The 21,677-nt window shown below is 41.1% G+C and overlaps 1 protein-coding gene across 2 annotated transcripts in view; it reads right to left on the bottom strand.

Moving 5' to 3' along the window:
- BICD2 (BICD cargo adaptor 2) overlaps positions 1-21,382 on the bottom strand; it is a 105,726-nt gene extending 84,344 nt beyond the window's left edge. The window contains exon 1 of one of the 2 annotated variants that reach the window (XM_063291785.1): positions 20,779-21,382. In XM_063291785.1, the coding sequence (XP_063147855.1) occupies positions 20,779-21,018 (240 nt within the window). In that variant the 5' untranslated portion in view covers positions 21,019-21,382. The remainder of the gene's footprint in view (positions 1-20,778) is intronic. The other variant, XM_063291786.1, reaches the window with a different exon arrangement.
- Positions 21,383-21,677: the final 295 nt, after the last annotated feature.

The raw sequence follows: 21,677 nt of genomic DNA, 5'->3' as shown, positions 1-21,677 counted from the left end.
GCTGGATGGATCTGTCCAGGTTGCTGTTGTAGTGGATTCCTCCACTGGGTAGCAGGTTGGGCAAGATGATCTCCAAGGTCCCTTCCAACACTTTGATTCTATGATGAAATTATTGAGTTGGAGTCAAAAAAACATCGGGAAAACTCTAAGTTCTTCACCATCCTATAATATCAAAGTATAGCTCCTTGGAGGAAGTTCTCTTCTTTATTGATGAACATAAATTAAAGCAAGGTAGTATTTATAAACATTTAGAGTTTGCAGATAAAAAGAAAGCCTCTACCTTTGGAGCTTGATTTTTTTTTTTTTTTAAAGACATCAGTATCTGTATTTTCTTCAGCAAAGGATCATTACCGTGTCGTGGTGCTGGAGCTTGAGCACCTCAATGATGCCATGAGCTAAACCGTCAAGGACCACCCAAGACGGGAAGGTCATGACAGAGAGGTCAGACTAAATGCGATCCCTGGGGAAGGTAATGGCAACCCACCCCAGTATTCTTGCCATGAAAACTAAATCCGATGTTCTAAGGATCAACACACCATTGGAACCTGGAATGTAAGATCTATGAGCCAGGGCAAATTGGATGTGGTTATTGGTGAGATGTCAAGATTAAAGATAGACATTCTGGGCATCAGTGAACTGAAATGGACTGGAATGGGCCACTTCACATCAAATGACCACCAGATCTACTACTGTGGACAAGAGGACCACAGAAGAAATGGAGTAGCCTTCATAATTAATAGTAAAGTGGCTAAAACAGTGCTTGGATACAATCCAAAAAACAATAGAATGATCTCAATTCGAATTCAGGGCAAGCCATCTAACATCACAGTGATCCAAATATACGCCCCAACCACAGATGCTGAAGAAGCTGAAGTAGAGCAGTTCTATGAGGATCTGCAGCACCTACTGGACAACACGCCTAAAAGAGATGTTATTTTCATCACGGGAGACTGGAATGCTAAGGTGGGCAGTCAAATGACACCTGGAATTACAGGTAAGCATGGCCTGGGAGAACAAAACAAAGCAGGACATAGGCTGATAGAATTTTGCCAAGACAACTCACTCTGCATAACAAACACTCTCTTCCAGCAACCTAAGAGACGGCGTTATACATGGACTTCCCCAGATGGACAATACCAAAACCAGATTGACTACATCCTTTGCAGCCAAAGGTGGCGGACATCTATACAGTTGGTAAAAACAAGACCTGGAGCTGACTGTAGTTCCGAACACGAACTTCTTCTTGCACAATTTAGGATCAGACTAAAGAGATTAGGGAAGACCCACAGATCAGCTAGATATGAGCTCACTAATATCCCTCAGGAATATGCAGTGGAGGTGAAGAATCGATTTAAGGGACTGGACTTAGTAGATAGGGTCCCGGAAGAACTATGGACAGAAGTTCGCAACATTGTTCAGGAGGCGGCAACAAAATACATCCCAAAGAAAGAGAAAACCAAGAAGGCAAAGTGGCTGTCTGCTGAGACACTAGAAGTAGCCCAAGAAAGAAGGAAAGCAAAAGGCAACAGCAATAGGGGGAGATATGCCCAATTAAATGCAAAATTCCAGAGGTTAGCCAGAAGAGATAAGGAATTATTTCTAAACAAGCAATGCGTGGAAGTGGAAGAAGACAATAGAATAGGAAGGACAAGAGACCTCTTCCAGAAAATTAGAAACATTGGAGGTAAATTCCAGGCAAAACTGGGTATGATCAAAAACAAAGATGGCAAGGATCTAACAGAAGAAGAAGAGATCAAGAAAAGGTGGCAAGAATATACGGAAGACCTGTATAGGAAGGATAACAATATCGGGGATAGCTTTGATGGTGTGGTCAGTGAGCTAGAGCCAGACATCCTGAAGAGTGAGGTTGAATGGGCCTTAAGAAGCATTGCTAATAACAAGGCAGCAGGAGATGACGGCATCCCAGCTGAACTGGTCAAAATCTTGTGAGATGATGCTGTCAAGGTAATGCATGCTATATGCCAGCAAATTTGGAAAACACAGGAATGGCCATCAGATTGGAAAAAATCAACTTATATCCCCATACCAAAAAAGGGAAACACTAAAGAATGTTCAAACTATCGAACAGTGGCACTCATTTCACATGCCAGTAAGGTAATGCTCAAGGTCCTTCAAGGTAGACTTCAGCAATTCATGGAGCGAGAATTGCCAGATGTACAAGCTGGGTTTAGAAAAGGCAGAGGAACTAGAGACCAAATTGCCAATATCTGCTGGATAATGGAAAAAGCCAGGAAGTTTCAGAAAAACATCTATTTCTGTTTTATTGACTATTCTAAAGCCTTTGATTGTGTGGACCATAACAAATTGTGGCAAGTTCTTGGGGATACCAAGTCATCTTGTCTACCTCCTGAAGAATCTGTATAACGACCAAGTAGCAACAGTAAGAACAGACCATGGAACAACGGACTGGTTTAAGATTGGGAAAGGAGTACGGCAGGGCTGTATACTCTCACCCTATCTATTCAACTTGTATGCAGAACACATCATGCGACATGCTGGGCTTGAGGAATCCAAGGCTGGAGTTAAATCACTGGAAGAAACATTAACAATCTCAGATATGCAGATGATACCACTTTGATGGCTGAAAGCGAAGAGGAACTGAGGAGCCTTATGATGAAGGTGAAAGAAGAAAGTGCAAAAGCTGGCTTGCAGCTAAACCTCAAAAAAACCAAGATTATGGCAACCAGCTTGATCGATAACTGGCAAATAGAGGGAGAAAATGTAGAAGCAGTGAAAGACTTTGTATTTCTAGGTGCGAAGATTACTGCAGATGCTGACTGCAGTCAGGAAATCAGAAGACGCTTAATCGTTGGGAGAAGAGCAATGACAAATCTCGATCAAATAGTTAAGAGCAGAGACATCACATGGACAACAAAGGTCTGCATAGTTAAAGCAATGGTGTTCCCTGTAGTATCGTATGGCTGCGAGAGCTGGACCATAAGGAAGGCTGAGAGAAGGAAGATCAATACTTTGGAACTGTGGTGTTGGAGGAAAATTCTGAGAGTGCCTTGGACTGCAAGAAGATCCAACCAGTCCATACTCCAGGAAATAAAGCCAGACTGCTCACTTGAGGGAATGATATTAAAGGCAAAACTGAAATACTTTGGCCACATAATGAGAAGACAGGACACCCTGGAGAAGATGCTGATGCTAGGGAGAGTGGAAGGCAAAAGGAAGAGGGGCCGACCAAGGGCAAGGTAGATAGACGATATTCTAAAGGTGACAGACTCGTCCCTGGGGGAGCTGAGGGTGTTGACGACCGACAGGAAGCTCTGGTGTGGGCTGGTCCATGAAGTCGTGAAGAGTCGGAAGCGACTAAACGAATAAACAACAATCTGTATTTTACCTGAACTTTTGCCTAAATAAGTAAATGCAGTGTTGAGAACAAAATCCTATGAATTTTACTGATATATTGCCTTTTACCATCTTCTTAGCCTGAGATTCAAAGACAGCGTCCTAGTCTTTCTGTGCCTGTAACTTTAGGATATCCGTTGAATCATTCCCTTAAATTTTGTTCCACTAGTACTTCTTAAAATACTGATAGCAAACAATCCAATAATAATTTAAACACTTTTGCATCTCCTAGAAACAAGCTCCTCATACACATTTAGCATGAGAAAATATATTTATCTAGTTTTCCCCAATCTATATCTTTGTATTGTTATATTTTCTCAAGAGCCCAATTCTGTTGAATATGACTTTGGACTAAACCTTTTGTAGGGATGGGACTTTCAGTATAAACAGTGTGGTCTCACCTCCTGCAGAATTCAAACTGCCTTTGTTTTTTGAGCTTTACTAAAAAGAATAAAAAAGCATTGTGCTCCAATTACTCACAAAATTAGAGACTTAATGGGAGACCGAGTCTGAAACCTAATGACTTGGAAGGCAGAAGGATCCATTTATCTTAAATTTTGGCAAATGCACTGTTCTCCCCCCGCAGCATGTTGAAACGCATCTCTGTATGCAGCAGACGAGATGAAGAGGTCACTTTGCACTGGTTGTTCTTAGCAAAACACTATTTTTCAAGTTTAGGTTTGGTCTGTTTTTAAAGTTGTTTTGGTTCTTTTTTTCCTTTGCTTTTCAAATAATTTAGCAATATTTTATGGCCAGAAAATAGGACCTTCTGGTTCATACTCACAGCTGGTTTAAATATATTTCCCATCCGGACTATATCCATAAGGTTTTGACATGCAGAAGGTCATCACACATCACTGTATCACTTATTTAAAATCTTTGTAATAGATCTTTGTAAGAGATACCTATTTTACCTATTTTTGCTTTCAATTCTTCAAAACATGCAGTCATTTCCAAATTAAAAACAAAGATAAACAGGGCTAAAATGTGTAATGTAAAGAAGATTTGGAGAGCGTGCGGAATATGGTTTTTTGAATAATTTCCAGCCTCTTAATAATCCTTCTGCCTGGAGTCACATGGGCCGGAGGGAAGGGGCTTAGAATGGAGCAGTTGCAGCCTACGCAGCAGTTTCTTCTAGATTTTTATCCCCAGCCCTAAGCCACATCTGGTACGTTTTCAACCTTGATCTTTCTGCCTCCTCCCCAAAGTTAAATTTGGTCCTCTTCCGTTTTGTTTTCAGAGAGGTTTTGTTCTCATAGACAAAGTCTCAACCCCCTTTATCTGGAAATAAAAAAGCAGAGTGGGGGAATTAAAAGGTGGACTATAGCAGGGAGGATTTTATTAACTACAGTCGAGAGAATACCAAGAAACCCAAAGCACTTGTGATTTCTGATAAGTATTTGCAAAATATCTTTAATTCAACTATTCTGAAACTGTTAACTGAATTATGGAACAAGATCTAAGAAAGAGAAGCAACTATAGTACCAGGTACAAAGTAATTTGCGTTATACAGTTTAAAGGAGAAATTCATCAGATTGCATTAATAATTGAAAATATTCATTAACCCTAAAGCTCTCGCCATAAAGGACTTTCTTTCTTTCTTTCTTTCTTTCTTTCCTATATTGTTATACCATCACATTCCTAATGGATTCCAGGGGGTGCACAGCATAGAAATACACAGGAAAACACAGGAAAAAAGAACAATATATAGCAGTATCTTAAGTTACCAGAATTATACTGACATCTGTATAATTAGATCAGATCTCATCTCCCAATAAGAAGATCTTATCATTAAAAACCCTCCTGAAAGGCCTATTTTCAGCATCTTCATGAATATCAGGAGGGAGGGCACTGTATATTCCAGAAGGTAAGGGCTGCCACAAAGAAGCACTGAGTTCGGGTCCCTCTACCCAAATCTTTCACCTTTGGCACCTCCACGTGGAATGAGCAAACCAGATGGATAGGTTCTAGTCCTAAAGGTAATTTCATCTTTTGTTTTTTCCTGCCATTCAATCATGTCCAATCCTCGGCAACTGCCTGGACTAGTCCCTCCAGTTTTCTTGGCAAGATTTCAGAAGTGGTTTGCCATTGCCTCTTTCCTAGGGCTAAGAGAAAGTGACTGGCTCAAAGTCACCCATGCTGAAGGCAGGACTAGGAGTCACAGTCTCCTGGTTTCTAGCCTGTTGCCTTAACTGCTAGATCAAACCGGCTCTCAATTTCATCTTAAGATTCTATAAATGGGGTATTTTGTACAAATTGCACCTTTTAAGTAGTCTTCAAAAGCAGCCACATATAGAGTGTATAACAGTAATCTATACAGGAGGTGATGAGGGCACAAGGCACTGCTGTCAAGGCCTCTTCTGGAGGAAGAAGCGTCTGTGACTGGAACACCACCTATAGCTGGGCACAGACCCTTCTAGCATTGGCTTCCACCTACCTGTTTAGTAATAGCTGAGCGTCTAGAAGGATTCCCAAGGTGCACACCTGCTCCTTCAGAGGAGCAATACCCTGTCCAGAGTTATCCCTGCAGTAGACCAAGAACCAGGTGGTTTCTGGACACACACTGACTCAGATGTGCTAGGATGCAACTTCAACTTGTTTCTTCCCATCCAGACTCTGACAGTCTTCAGGCACTGAGTGGACCATATACAAGCGGATGGCCCATTTTCTCCCTGATTGTACTAATGTGGTCTAAAAAGAAAGGTCAACCACCATAGAACTGAACCAGACTAATTCTTGTCTGGTTGTTGTCCACATTTATTTGTTAAGTTTCTCCATCAAAATAATGTACCATTGTTTTTGTATCCAGTTTGCATTGTTGAACAGCATATAGCACTAGGAATTTTTTCTGACCTCCAACAAATTCCTGCTTCCACCCAGAACACACCACCAAATCTATCAGGCTGTACCCTACAACCAGATCAGTTCCCAGAGAGGACCTCTTAAAAAACAGACAACAGAAACAGAACAACAGAACACCACAGGCTGTCACCTGCAATTCACAATTCAAACCATTCAAACTCCTTATTAATAAGCTACAGCCCACGCTGGACAATGACACTGCATCTTCTCTGGCACTGGGTGGCAGGGCCATACTTCCATATAGGTAGTCCTCACTTATGAACACAATAGGGACCAGAAAACTGGCTGTAAGCAGTGCGGTCATTAAGTGAGTCACCACATGACTGGACCCAATTTTACAACCATTTTTATGACAGTCGTTAAGCGAATCCAACTTCCCCAATGGATTTTTTTGCTGGAAAACCGGCAAAAAAGGTCGCAAATCGCAATGATGTGACTGCAGGATGCTGCAACTGGTCATAAATGCGAGCTGGCTGCCAAGTGCCCAAATTGCAATCACATGACAGTGGGGATGGCGCGACATTTTGCGACAGTTGCGTGAGTACAGGTCGAAAAGCACTTTTTCCAAGGCCACCATAACTTCAGACCACCGTTAAACAAGCGGTCATTAAGCGGGGACTACCTGTACAGACGACTACATAATGTGAAGCAGATTCTCACAAGTAAGAAGAAACAACAGGATAATGTTTTATTTATTTATTTATCATATTTATATAGCCAACATGGGAAGCAGACCCTGCAATAAGCCCATATGTCTACTTTGCCCCCACGTCTACACCAACATCTGATAAAGTGAGCTGCAGCCTAACGTAAAGTCCAGGTGTACAGTAATACTTCCTCCAGCCTGAGGCAGAGCATCGCAGCATGCTTGTCTGGTATCATGGTTCAACCAGCACTATGGTAGCAGAGGCCAGCCCACTTTCTCTTATCTTCTGTACTAGAATCTTATGGGACACTTTGTCGAATGAAGTCGAAATGCCCCATGTCCACCAAATTCTCCCGGTCAAATAAACTGATCAGATTGGTTGGCATGACTTCTACTTGATAAGCCCATGTTGGTCCTGCCAAGCGATGCATTATTTTATAATTGTTTACAAAGTGACTGCTTAAGAATCTGTTGAGCGCAAGCTGACTGGTCTGTAGTTACACAGGTCTTCTTTTCCCCCCTTTCTGGAAATAGGTATAACATGTGCCCTTCTCTAGCCTCCATGATTTTTCAAAGTTTGTGGGAAAAATATTTTTAAAAGTTAAAAGCATTATAAAAAGTATAATAAGAACACTTTGGGGAATTGTTCCGCTTACATCCCTTTGAACCCATTTCCCTTTGGGGAGAAGACTGGAGCAAAGTAGGAGCTGAAGAGCTCTGCCCTCTCCCCATCACCTGTTACTGTCCTACCATCTTCCCTGACATCCCACCTCCACCACCCCGTTCTTCTTTTTCCTTACTGTACTACTGACACAGTGAAAAAAGCCCTTTCAGCTATTTTTAGACTACTTTGTAAGTCTGAGTTCCTTTCATGCTTTAACCTAACTCTAATCCTTTCTAACTTTCTGCCAATATCAGCTACTTGATAATATAAACCTTCCATTTCCTATATATGACCTTTTCTTATTTGAATCCAATTTCCTTAGCATCCAATAATGTTTTACTAAGTGCCCCCCATTTTTCTCCTCATTCGAATGCTCTATAATTGTATTTTCTGTATTATATACTTAGTTCTCAACTCTTGTGCACTCTCTTTAACCTGAAAATTTCTGCCCACTATATCCTGCCTGGTATTTCTCTTAGTTTGTTGAAACTCGTCCTCCTGAAATCTACTCTGCATGCAAGACTGTGATCTGATTTGCATTTTGTTTGTCTTTCTGGAGTATCTTGACCCCCAAGATGGCATGGTCACTTCTTCTCAAGGTTCCCAGCTCATCTGTTCAGCTAGCTTTTCCCTGTTGGTGCTGATCTCCTTGTCTCTTCTTCAGCCTTCTGGAAAATGGTTAGCAAGACCACTGAGGAATTTTGGGTACCTTGCAGGTTTAGCTGATTTAATTTTCCAACAGATGCCCAGGTACTTAAGAGTCACCCACTGTTACATGTCTCTCTCCCTTAAAGTTCTGTAATCCTCTTACTCTGCTACATCCCCAGTCTATAATCTCATTTGCACATCATGCTACACTATGGTTTACTAAATAAATTACAGTGGGATGGGTTTACACTGAGCCAAACCCAACTGATTTATTTTAGTTTAATGCAAGTATGATTTCAGCTAGTGTTTAATACTGGAAACAATAATTGATGACTTTTCATACATACAGATATATAGACCCATTCTAAAGAGTGATTCATTTATTATTTCCCAACAGCCATTTGCTGCTTTGTTTATGTACAGTACTTTTAACCCAGTCCAATCCCAAAAGACTCCAGGAAGCACACAGCAGCAAAAAAAGAAAGAAAAAACCATAATAATAAATAAATCAGAACCATGTCAAAAAAAAAAAAAAAAAAAAAGGAAAAGTGAAGATAAACCCCAAATTACACCCAAGATAGGCACCTACAGTCAGTCAGCTGGAACCAAAAGCATACTGAAATAAAACAGTTTTAACCTGTCTCCAGAATTACAGCAAGGATTCATGGTAAACCTGGTGGAATTGCACTGCATTTATTTCACAAAAGGAATATTTTAGATTATACAATCATTTAAAAATAAACCTTTTACTCAAAAGTTTGTATTTTCCTTATTCTAATTATGTAGAAAATTCACTGGAAATGAAACATCATTGTTCAAATCAGCGTAACGACGATTCAGAATAGAAAAATCCTGAAACACTTCATCTCCCAGGATGCAGTGGCTCAGCTCACAGTGAATGAAAAACAAAGATGGATTAATCCTACATTCATCTGCTACATAAAAAGGTTTCATTAAGATGTATGCCCAGATATTCTCTGATAATGGCCTTTTATATGTAACAGTATTCTTATAGAAGAATCTATATTACTACATGATGTATATGGACGAATCTAATGTCCCAAGAGAATATGGACACTCCACCTCCCCAAAATAGGCTTTACATGAAAATTCATTCTTCATGAAGGAAGGAAGGAAGGAAGGAAGGAAGGAAGGAAGGAAGGAAGGAAGGAAGGAAGGAAGGAAGGAAGGAAGGTTCTTACGAATATGGAAACACTGTCATCCTACTTGTGTCTCACAAGATCAATTTTATTACAGCCTTTAGCTAGCAAATAAAGGAGAGAAAAAAGAGGGAAAAAAGAGAAATAAAATAAACACAAATAACCATATGCAGCAATCCCTGTTAAGCCCTATTATGGACCCCCTAACGGAGCCAAGGTGCTGGATAACAAAGTTTTGCAACACTGTAGGTTGTATAAAAACCTTACCAGTGAACAGAAAAAGTTAGAAAGTGGTATGGGAAGAAAACTGGCAAATTCAGAAATGTAACACTGTAAAGTTTTTGAAAATTCTTCTTTTTACATGCTACATTTTAAGAATTATATGTATCGGTTCTTTGTGTCAAGGTTTCCATAAATCACATTTCAGAACTAATTATATTTGTCTGCTGTTCTGCTGCCAACACTGAAGAAATACATCTCTGGGTTCCACCAGAAGTGGAGAGAGAAAGCACAGATGAATACTTGGAGAATGAATCATTCTCTGGAAGTAGCCTTATGCCCACTCAGTGTCACTGATTAGTCATTACTTCACATAGGGTAGAATGGAAAAAGAGAAGAATGAAGCCAGTTACTTGAGGCCACACACTTTGTTTTCCCTTTCCCCAATTGTTAGAAGACCATTTTCAAATCACTAAGATTTACTAAGTAAATGAGATCCTTTAAAGACAATATATCAGAATATAACGTTGCAAAACTTTGTTTGTTTATTTATTTATCAAATATTTATCACCGCCCATCTCCCCCCACAAGGAGGGACTCTGGGCGGTTATCTTGTTATCATGATACAGATCCCCCATCATAAAGGCTTAGGTATGTTGTATTTTTTCTGCTCTCCAATCTTTAGCTCTTTCTGGGCCATTTTAAAAATAAAGGCACGATGAGGACAAGTTATATAAATATTACTAGGAAGATTTAAACACACAGCAATGGCTAAGGTGTTTTAAAATGAAAGAAGCTTCAATCTTAAGCCTCAGTTTCAGTGAAATGGGTGCATTCTAAGATAAAGTTACCCATGCATAAGTAAAATAAAGATTCTGTAATATATAGTAAATACTATTTCAATTTTCATTTTTGCCAAAACATAGGCATAACCTACCAGCAATGAGGATACTGTGGAACCAGCAATGAGGAATTATTGATTTGTTTAATAAAGTGCACTGTACTTCAATACTTTCAGTGTGGCTTACAATTAACATCAGACAGCAATCAACAGTATTAAAATACCTAATTTAAACTATAATCCCAGGAAATAAAAGACTTTTTTAAAAAGTCAGTGAGCAGCTGCACCAAATAAGGTCAAAATTCACAGCATCAAGGTAACTGCACATTGCGCTGGATCCCATCTTTCCTTTCCCCGGCCCTAACACCCCAAGAGCAGAATGCTTCCACAGCTGGCCTTGGAAAGAGTTTGCCCAATTCTTCTTCTCATGTTCCATTCTGCCAGCTGATCAAAAGTGTTCATGGGATAGAAAAGTTCTGGATCCAACTGATCACAAAAATAAAGACATAGAACAAAACATTGTCCTAACACCTAAAACTCAAAGAAGTTCCAGGGCAAATAAGGTTTTGGACAGTAATCAAAGATCGGGCATTACCTAAGCAGACCTTTTCTCCAGAATCCCTCACATCTGACAGTGGAGATAATCCAGACTAGAATTTCTGTAAATGATTTCAATTGGAGTTTCCATCTGCTTGGAATTCTGGCATCCAGAACTGCCTTTTAGTCAGAGACTTGTGTCTTTATTACACAAAAGCATATTCAAACAACATCCAGTCCAAGAAAGATTTTTGCTATATAAACTGATAGTTTAGAATCATAGCAATTAAAAGTAAGCAAGCACAATTTTCCTAACAGTTAATGTAAATCATGTTAGTAGGAAAAGATCAATTATAAATTTGATTTAAAGCAAATAGGATTTATAGTACTTGTAACATTAAACATGAAAGGTTTTTGAAATGGAGGTCCAGTATTATAGTTTATTCTGTACATTATTAAAAAAAATAAATTCAGAGTATCACCAACTCTGTATGATCTAAAGAATTTAATCATGAAAATTGCACCCATTTGCCTCCCAGATAGCAGCTAGTCTCATTTCAGGTTTGCAGGGAGCTATCCATCTAGCCAACATCACAATGCACATCAAAGAACCATGCAAAACAGATAGCCTCTTTTGAAGTAGAGATTTTATGGCCTGATTTTTTCCCCCATGACAGAGTGATTAGATTCTGCAAAACCCCACTATCTTCAAATTAAAGTTGACTTTGCAAAACCTCAACTATCTTTGATTTATAATAGTACTGCTATCTTAAATAGCACTATTTACACTAATTACAGGAGACTAAAGGTGGCTGAAAGCGAGGAGGAACTGAGGAGCCTTATGACAAAGGTGAAAGAAGAAAGTGCAAAAGCTGGCTTGCAGTTAAACCTCAAGAAAACCAAGATTACGGCAAACAGCTTGATTGATAACTGGCAAATAAAGGGAGAAAACGTAGAGGCAGTGAAAGACTTTGTATTTCTAGGTGCCGACGCTGACCGCAGTCAGGAAATCAGAAGACGCTTAATTCTTGGGAGAAGGGCAATGACAAATCTCAATAAAATATTTAAGAGCAGAGACATCACACTGACAACAAAGGTCCATATAGTTAAAGCAATGGTGTTCCCCATAGTAACATATGGCTGCGAGAGCTGGACCATAGGGAAGGCTGAGCGAAGGAAGATAGATGCTTTTGAACTGTGGTGTTGGAGGAAAATTCTGAGAGTGCCTTGCACTGCAAGAAGAACAGACCAGTCCATACTCCAGGAAATAAAGCCAGACTGCTCACTTGAGGGAATGATATTAAAGGCAAAACTGAAATACTTTGGCCACATAATGAGAAGACAGGATACCCTGGAGAAGATGCTGATGCTAGGGAAAGTGGAAGGCAAAAGGAAGAGGGGCCGACCAAGGGCAAGATGGATGGATGATATTCTAGAGGTGATGGACTCGACCTTGGGGGAGCTGGGGGTGGCGATGACCAATAGGAAGCTCTGGCATGGGCTGGTCCATGAAGTCATGAATCAGAAGCGACTGAACGAATAAGCAACAAAAAAAAGGTGGGATTATGCCTATCTTTCCAAAGGCTGCTTTCCTGAACATCCAGATTTTCCCTCAAGTCAAAAACAAAAATAGAAATCAGGAGAAAATTAGGTCCACCTAAATTGGGGAAGGGGAGAAAAGGAAATAATAAAATAATGGAGGCTATAATCATATGTGACTCTTTAGATTGGTCTCAATTTCCTTTGCCACTGCTGGCTATAATTCTCTCATACAGAAACATTCTCCTTTTCTTCTTGTTCCCTGTCCTTTCTTTGTCCTGACCAAGTAACAACACAAACATAAATTATAGATTATATTATCCTTCTTGTCAATACTGAACTGTTGTAGCCAGTTTGCCTATACCTGACAGCCAATTATAGCTACGTTGTTATCAGAGGAAAGAAATTACACATTTCCTCAGTGCTGCCTGGAAAGCCATTGAAAAGAGTTTTGTTTCACAGATTCAACTTCCACTAATAATTGAACAAATATTCCCAAATCTAAAGGAAAGAGAAAATAGAAGGAAAACCAAGAGATTTTTCTCCAGAGCCACAGGTGGGGATAATTTCAAAGTCTAATAATGCAGATTACAAGTATTTCAGCAGAAAAATTGGTAAGAATTATTATTTTCCTTTTAAACTGTTTGCCTAGATTAGAGCAATGGAACAAAGAACATCCTTGCAAAATCAACACACTGCTCTCCTTTGTCAATCCAGCCTCCCACAACATCATGCTCTCCAGTCAGACTGGACTTCAGTTCCAAGTATCCCCCAGCCATGGGCAACCAGCTGGGAAAGCCTACTCTAAACAGAATCACTGAGGTGTAGTAACATGTAATAGCTGGGTTCCTACAGTTCTCTTTCCAATTCATTCTGTTGGAACTAATCTTTCACCGAGTGAAACAAGGAAAAACTTATTTAAGAAAATAGCATGATGCTTCAGCACATCAGTCAATAAGTGAGCTGGAGCAGGTGGGTCAGTAGCAAGCAACACTGCCTCTGCTTTACCTCCTGCACAGGAGTACCTCTGATATGGGAATATTGTGAATTTTAAGAAGAGAGACTGCTGATGTTCTTCTCCAACTTGGGGTATGCTCCGAATGTACCTATAACCAGGCAGCGATGCCTTTGACTATGTTAGTTGGGAACTGTGAAATTTAAGTGTCAAAAACTTTTGGCCTTAGTGACCTGATTTATCATTCATTTTCTGATCATCATGGTAAGTTCATTTATTTCTCTCAACTCTGGCCTCTTTTTATGAAACTATATGCACCCAATCTTCTGGTGACCATGTCCCAAGTCAAGTTGCAACTCTTTGAGGCTGTTTTGAATATGGTTTCTCAGTCCAACTTAGTATCTACTTCTGTGCTAGGTGCAGTAGTTCTCCTTTTAATCAGCCTTTTATTCTTATTACTTATGTCCACTGTATCCATTTCACCAGAGTATAGGTTCCTGTGGTGAAGGCTCATATCCTGAGATACTCTAGTTGGGCTTGGGGCTAACCCTGACATGTCATTTTTTTCCAAACTCATTCCAATCTCTGATTGTCTTGAGTTTGAAATTTTAATTCTACTTGAATTTTATTAAATATTTCCAAGGGCTACATTCTATTGTACGCTTCAAAAGGTATTTTTTGTATTTTATTCAGTATCACTTTTTATTCTTTGTCAATCAATTCTGCCAAATTGTACTTTTAAAAATACTCTTGTGCTTCTGTGTTTTCTCTTTCCAGTAAAATCCACAGTTACCCAAGTGGGAAGCAGAACCTTCCCACTTTGGTGGGAAGCCTCTTTGGTCCAAAGCTTTGATTCATCTGAAAAAAGAATCACTTTTCTTGTGTACGTGCAATGCTAAGCATACATATTATCACTTTAAAATTGATCATAGCCACTGCACATCAAGGTGTTGGATTAGGAGTGGAAACCTCAGTAATGTGGAGTCCATCTCCATCATGGAAGCTCACAAGGGGCCAGTCAGTCTCTCTTAGCCTAACCTATCACACAGAAGTGTTGCTATGAGGAAAAATAGAAGGGAACACTATGTTCACCATCTTGAGCTCCTGAATGGAAAGTGGCATATAAATGCAATAAATGAGTAAATAAATAAATGATCATATGTAACAAAAAAGTAGGTTCTGCAGTTCTTCTAAGGCTATGCACTCCTGGGGAGATGGATTTTGGGTGGGCTAATGTTTGAGTCACAGTTAGGGCTCATCTCACCTGGTTGAGGGGCCCTGACTGGAAGAGTCATTCCAATTTATGGTTTCTTGTCTGTGGCTATTTGTAATAAAGGCACATAAGTATTATCCTGTGGAGAGCATAAGACCTTGACCTAAGTTTTGCTCTACTTTTAACCAGTTTAATTTTAATAGCATGACTTGCATGGTTCATTTCTGTTTATGTATGTCTTGCTGGGTGCATTAATGTTCAACAAGTGTATGCAACACTCGCACTTAATTCCTAATCTGAGATTTCTGGCCAAAACCAGCTGATGAGCAATTGGGAAAGTTTGCTTAAATTAGTTCCTACATCTAAAGAACATCAAACTGGGGGAAACTATATTATGGAATAGGAAATGGATAAAGGCAGATTGGGATTATTTGTTGTTGCTGCTATCTGCTTTTCATTTTAATGTACTGAGCTGTCAAGAAAATGTTTCCAGTTATGCACACGTTTGAAGAATTTGTTTTAATTCCGTCAGTTGAACCTGTCCAAATAACTTAAGTTGAAATCTTCACAGGTTAGCTAGGTCTGCTGAAAATTCAAAGTTGTAATTTTACAGGCCTGGGTCAATTTAAATTTCAATGTGGACAAAACCCACAAAAATATCCAATTCCACAGGTACCCATTTGCAATATATACAACATTACTCTGCATGTAGGGCTCAACTCTTAATATTTAACCTCATAAGACCTAGCAAAATATACTCCGCTCTTTGTATTATGTAACAATATGTGCCATGTGATGAAGAATCTAAACACTGATTCCAGGACAACTTGAACAATAATATTGTAAATAAAACATTCCTTTACCCGATGTCCTCAATAACTGTAATTATAGAATGTCAGCTAGGTTCTAATGCTCACATTCTTCTAGTTCAAACTGAAAGTACAACACAAAGCTACAAGGAGCAGCTCACATGGTTTCAAGATTTTTTTTTTACATTACTGTACAACGTAGCATAATCATATACTACATAAATAACATCAGATGAACTACTTCTGACTAAACATGCCCAGGGGATGATGGAAAATGTTCCAAGCAAGCTTACACAACAAAGTCTGTATTTTTTTAAAAAAAGCTACCACATCATAAATACAATTTTTTCTGCTGATTGCTCAGTGTACATCTGTTAAAGATTAGGCAAAGACTCCACAACTTCATAAAAGTTTACAGAACTATAATTTTCCGTAACCTAGCCTATATCCAGTCTTTCAATTTAAAATTCTACACAAACAGAATTTTGTTACTTAATTTTGCTACTTAGACTGAGGAAAAAAGTGCAGATTTTATTTAGGTTTTATCGAACCCAAAGAGGTTTACAAGAGAATGAAAGCTATCTTAAATAGCCTCACAGTGAAAACAGCAATACTTAAACACATTAGATACAAAAATTAAAATGTTTATTTTTTAAAAAGACAGAAAAGCAAAGTAACTGGCAATCTAAAATACAAATTGGCCCACTATCATACAAATTGCTGGTGAACACCCATACCCTTCACAACTGTTTTCTCCAAGAAGAAAGCACGGGGATCAGCCAAGCATACTTTAGAAGACAATTTCATAACTGGGATGTTGCCACTAACACACTTTACTTGGCCCCACCACACTATGAGCTGAATCCTCCTGGCTGATCTTAATGCACATGCTAGATGGTATTGAGGGAAACAACATTTTAAGGATAAAATGTATCCTAAGCTGCTTAGGGCTCTATAAACTAAATACCTTAAATTGATTCTGGCAGCTTACAAGCAATCAGTGTTACATGGTTCTTTTTAGTCACCTCACTTAAAGATCAAGAAGCTGAGTGCCATACTAGTTGCAGCTTCTGCATAGTCTCCAAGGTGGCCCCACATAAAGAATTCAATCAAGAGATTATTAGGGGATGGATCCGTTCAGCTGGAATCCTACCTGTCACACCAGCCAAAGCTTCTTGCTCCTGGAACAGCCTATGCCTCTGGTAACAAATCAGAATCAAAAAGAAGTCCCAAACCACACAGCTGTTCTTTCAGAGGAAGTACTCCTTATCCAATATAAATGAGTTTCCTAAATCCCAGCCCTGAGAAACACTCATCCAAGTATTACACCAACTTATATAGAGTCCATTTCAATATCTTGGCCCTTAGTCTATCATTACTTTCAGGGAAGTGTCAAATAGTGTCAATATACTGATGATTCTGCACTTTGAATTTCCAGACCTTCCCAGCCATTTCACCTGGATACTGAACAGCAGAGTAGAGAGAGCAGAATTCTATGGGAACCCAAACTCGAGCGTCATCTCCCATCACTACTATCTGATATCAGTCCTGCAGGTAGGAACGAAACAATTTCATTGAACCTCCAATTCCCAGCTTAGTGAGCTGCTCCAGTGACATGCTGTGATCAGTAGTGCCAAAGCATAATGATAATCCCAGAGAATCTATCTGGTATAACACCCGAGTTCTCAACTGGGCAAGTAAGGCTGATTCTGTGCTATACCCAGGCATGAAGTCACAGTGAAATGACTCTAGGTAACTGATTTCTTCCAGACATGCTTGCAATTGGATGGCCACCATCCTCTCCAACACCTAATTTAAGAAAAAAGTATTTACCATTGGGTCTAGGAAAGGGTTGTTCAAAGTAGACCAAGCCTCAGAGTCTAGGAAAAGGTTGTTCAAAATAGACCAAGCCATCACCTTCTTTAAGACAGTGGGCATCTAAAGATTTACTAACTACTCCCTGGATCCAACTAATAAGACCCTCCTTACTAAATTTTAACAGTCACAATGGCAAAGAACCTCAGTAGTTAAGACTACCATCCTGACAGCAGGCTGAAATAACTAAAATTGATTTCATAACATCTAACTATACTTAACAGGATCTGCAAGAACTGTGATGTCTAAATCTGAACAGATTTGTGCAAATTTACCCTCAAAATGCATCACAAATCTATCCAAGGAGGCCACTGAACAGTCATCTGAGTCTGTCCCAAGGATAGCCTTCAGCAACCAACCTGCCATCTGAGAAAGCCCAACTAGGTAGGTCACTGAGGAAACGAAGACGGTGGAGAAGCCCTCCTTCACTGCCATGTGCTCCTTTGTTGCTCCCTTCACAGGGACTCTCAAATAACCCTCACCTCCCCCACCCTGAAGAAGTTTCCAGGCAAAGAGCACAACTTCTATTCCTTGCTCCTCCTGTCTGACAAAGAACCCAAGTATATCCTCCCAGGTTGCCAGTTCTGTGCCTCTGTTTGTTCTATTCGCCTTACTTGTAGCTAAAGACTTTGACTTTCATCTACTTACTTGTATTTTATGCATTGTACTCTTTATCTTGTATTTTTATTCTTTGCTATTTTACATTTATATTTACTTCTTGTGTATATAGTTTCACTTTGTGGGTTTTATCTTGCTATTCTCTGGTCTTGTGGCTATAATAAATGATTTGATCTGATGCTTAATTGGTAACCTGCAATATACCAGGCACAGTTGGGCCCTCTCACCTATGCTGAGTCATATGAGCAGTGAGATTTGAGCTACCTGAATCCTAGCAGTCTACAAGATGGCTTCATTGCTTACAGCTGCTCAGAAAACCAAGAGGTATTTTGGGCCCATCATAAATGGAGATGGGCTTCTGGGGCAAGAGCAGCATCAATCCTTCTTAACTCACTGACCCACAGTGATATTACAGCCCCCAAAAAATCACCAGTGATTATATCCCAAGCCCCCTCACCAAGCATTTAAAGATCTATTAGAGTCTATTCTCTGAGGAAGGTCTCTCTAAACTGGTTTCCCACCCTAGCAGACATGCTCAGACACACCCAGCTCAAATCTCACTGCATGTCTGCTTACATTTTTTTTGCCAATAACATATTTCAGTTCTGATAGTCATTACAGGAAGGGGCCACAGGTTCTGGGAGGGATATTAAATCCTCACCCTCTCCGCTGATGGTGGAAATTCTACCTCCTTCTCTATGTCTCAGAAAGATCACATGTTTGTGCTTATGCTGACAATGCAGATGTTAACATTAACACATGGCGTAGACAGGAGGGGGAGAAATGAGGAGAGAAAGCCATTAGTGATGCTGTACTGGCAACCATATGCCCTCCAAGAATTTTTCCCATGACTTCACAATAGTATTTCTGGACATACCAATGCAGACATATGTTTAATAAGGACTGAAAAACCCTTTGCTTAGTTAATGGTGCCCTCTTTAAAAACTCTATTTAAACAGTGAGTAATATTAAACACTTTTCTCTAAAAAAAGGAATCATTATTAAACTGTGCCAGCACAGAGGCTTATGCTATTTGATTACATTAAATTACCTTTTACTGTTCCCTTTTGAGCCTATGCTACTGCCCCCATTGCTGGCAAGTTATCAATACTGTATGTTCTGCACAATAGACGTATGATTGCTCTTCACCTCCCTCCAATGTTCCCTCTGTGCATTTGTGACAATTACTATTTTTCAAGCCACATCCAATGCTCTTACTTTCTAATCCAAAATTCACTACAATTGGTGTACAAAGGAAGGGGCCAGTATTTATACAACTTGCTATCCTAGCTGACACAACCTTCTGCTACAGCTATTCTCCTTCCCCTGCTTACCTGATGGCTGAACAAGCCAGAGGAACACAAAGCAGCTTTTATTCTTTTCCCCCATTTAATTATAGTGCCCCCAGAAGGACTGGGGGAAGAACTGCATGCCATGTCCCTAATGGTAAAGACTGACACTCTAGGATAGAAAAGCCAGAAAACCAGATCTGAATCAGGTATCCGGGAAATTGCCTAATTCTCAAAAAATGAGAAGTGTAAGTTTTCATTCTTCTTTAATTTCTTAGGGTTATGAAAATGCAGAAAAGTTGTCTAAACAGGGGAACTGAAAGAGAGGATTTTCACCATTCAGCAAATAACCAAAAGGATATTTTGCACAGGCACAAAATGTGAATTTAAGCCTAGAAGGTTTTAACAAAAATCAAATTCTTTGGAGATAACCTTGCACAATTTTAAGTATTGATGTCAAAATCTGAATCATCCAGATAGAAAAATTTCTGTAGCTTTCTGAAAAATGAGTGTAATTTTCAAATCAATGAGTTTGTTTTTTCACTATCCAAACGTCAATTCTGAACAGAGAACATTTCTCAAATGAGCCCTTCAATATGATCTCCCCTTTCAAAATTAAGATTTCTTGTGTACTTAGAGGCAGGAAATGCAGGTCAGGAAATCTATGTTCCCAAAATTCTCCACGTAAGGACCTGCCAAACATCAAAACAAACAGAATGCATAAATCTTTGGCAGTTCTAGAGAGACAGTTTAGGAGACAACTCCCGTGAGGGTTTGCGCTCCTTAAATAGCAACGGAAATGCCTTTGCCAGCAGGCCGGAGCGCTCTTCCGCGGGGGAAGAGAAGAACGACCTTTGCTAGTGGGCACCATAGGTCCGCTATCCAAGGATCGTCTAGCAGCCCATTTCCCAGCTCTGCAAGGAAACCCAGCAGAAGCCACGGGAAGGACACGGTTCATTAACAGAACCCTCAGCTGCCCCTTTAAGGGGACTACATGGCATGGCGCCAGATCAGAGGAGGAGGGTCAAGATTCCGGTTTCTAGTGGCCCCTGTGACACTGCATTGGGGTGCGGGGTGGGATCTGCCGGATAAACTAAATGACGACGACGCCAGCAGTTGCTTTCCGTGGACGGCTACCTACAGGACGTCCCAAGCAGGAGGAGGATTTGCAAGGATTTGCAAACCTCACTACGCACCCACCACCCATGAATCCAGGCACTCATCTCATGTGTCCAGCCCCCATCCTCGTGGCTTCCCCTGCAAAGGTTCAAACTCAAGAAATCCGTGCGCGACACTAAAGTCTGCCGTCCACACGCGCGCGACAGGCCGAGCTTGGCTGGCGAAATTCTCCAACCACTAGCCCACGCTCCCCGCCTCCCCACTGCTGCCCAAGAGCGGGCAATCGGCCTTCGTGCCTGCCGTCCCTCCCGCAGAAGGGCTCGTTCGGCCGCCCCCGCGCTCCGCAGACAGAGCCCAGCTGCTGGCGCAGTCCGCTGCGGTGCCCGGCGACCCCGAGGCGCGCCCTCACCTCTTTCAGCTGCTCCATCTCGGTGCGGATGGTTTCGTACTCCAGCTCCAGCTCCTCGTACTGCTGCTTGAGCTGCTGCTTCTCCTCCAGCACGACCAGCCCATACTCCGCAGCCTGGATCTTCTCCCGGGTGGTTTCGCCCAGCTCCTGGAAGAGCCGCTTGATCTCGGCGCGCAGCCACTCGGGTTCCGACTCCATCACCAGCTTGCCGTATTCTTCCTCTTCCAAGGCTAGAGACATCTTTGCGGCAGGCAGAGGCGGCGAGGGGGGGGGGGTTTCCAGACCGGCAAAAGGAAGGAAATGCGGCAGAGAAAGCAAGCCGAAGGATGGACCCCGCAGCACCCTCCGCCCCTTGGGCAGCCCTCAGAACCCCGCGAGTCCCCCGGCCACCATGGTCCTCCCCTCCCCAGCGCCACTCGCCCGGCGTGCCATTAACCGGGCGGGCTCCTTGGCTCTTCGGTCGCCCGGCGCTTACACCATGATTCCTGCCCCCGTCTCTGGCTGCGGCTGCGAAACTCCCTGGGAATGGAAACCGCAGTGAAATCATTCAAAAGGAACGGCCAACCGATTGCCCCGCGGCATTATAGGACTTGTAGTCTTGGCTCCTTGCAGCCAAGCCCAGCTGGAACCTTTGAAGACTACGCTTCCCATAATGCACAGGGAGGCAGCACAGATGGATTGCAAGCGCCGTCCTCTTTAAGGAATTTTTTGTATAGGAGGAATCAATCTGGCAGCCAGCGCTGTTGTTATCCTCAGTGCAAGTGCGGTTGTGGCAAAGCGCATTCCGTTTGACTACTGACCCCTGGAGGCCGTCCCTAGAAGAGTCCGCGTATAGAGATGTGGGGACGAGGAATCGGGTTCACTGAGGGCTACCTATCAAGTCTCTGTTCGATGCAGTA

This window comes from Candoia aspera, chromosome 2 (genome assembly GCF_035149785.1).
Source record: "Candoia aspera isolate rCanAsp1 chromosome 2, rCanAsp1.hap2, whole genome shotgun sequence".
Taxonomy (NCBI): Eukaryota; Metazoa; Chordata; class Lepidosauria; order Squamata; family Boidae; genus Candoia; species Candoia aspera.
The sequence above is the reverse complement of the archived record's forward strand: the minus strand, read 5'-3'. Positions and strand labels throughout refer to the sequence as shown.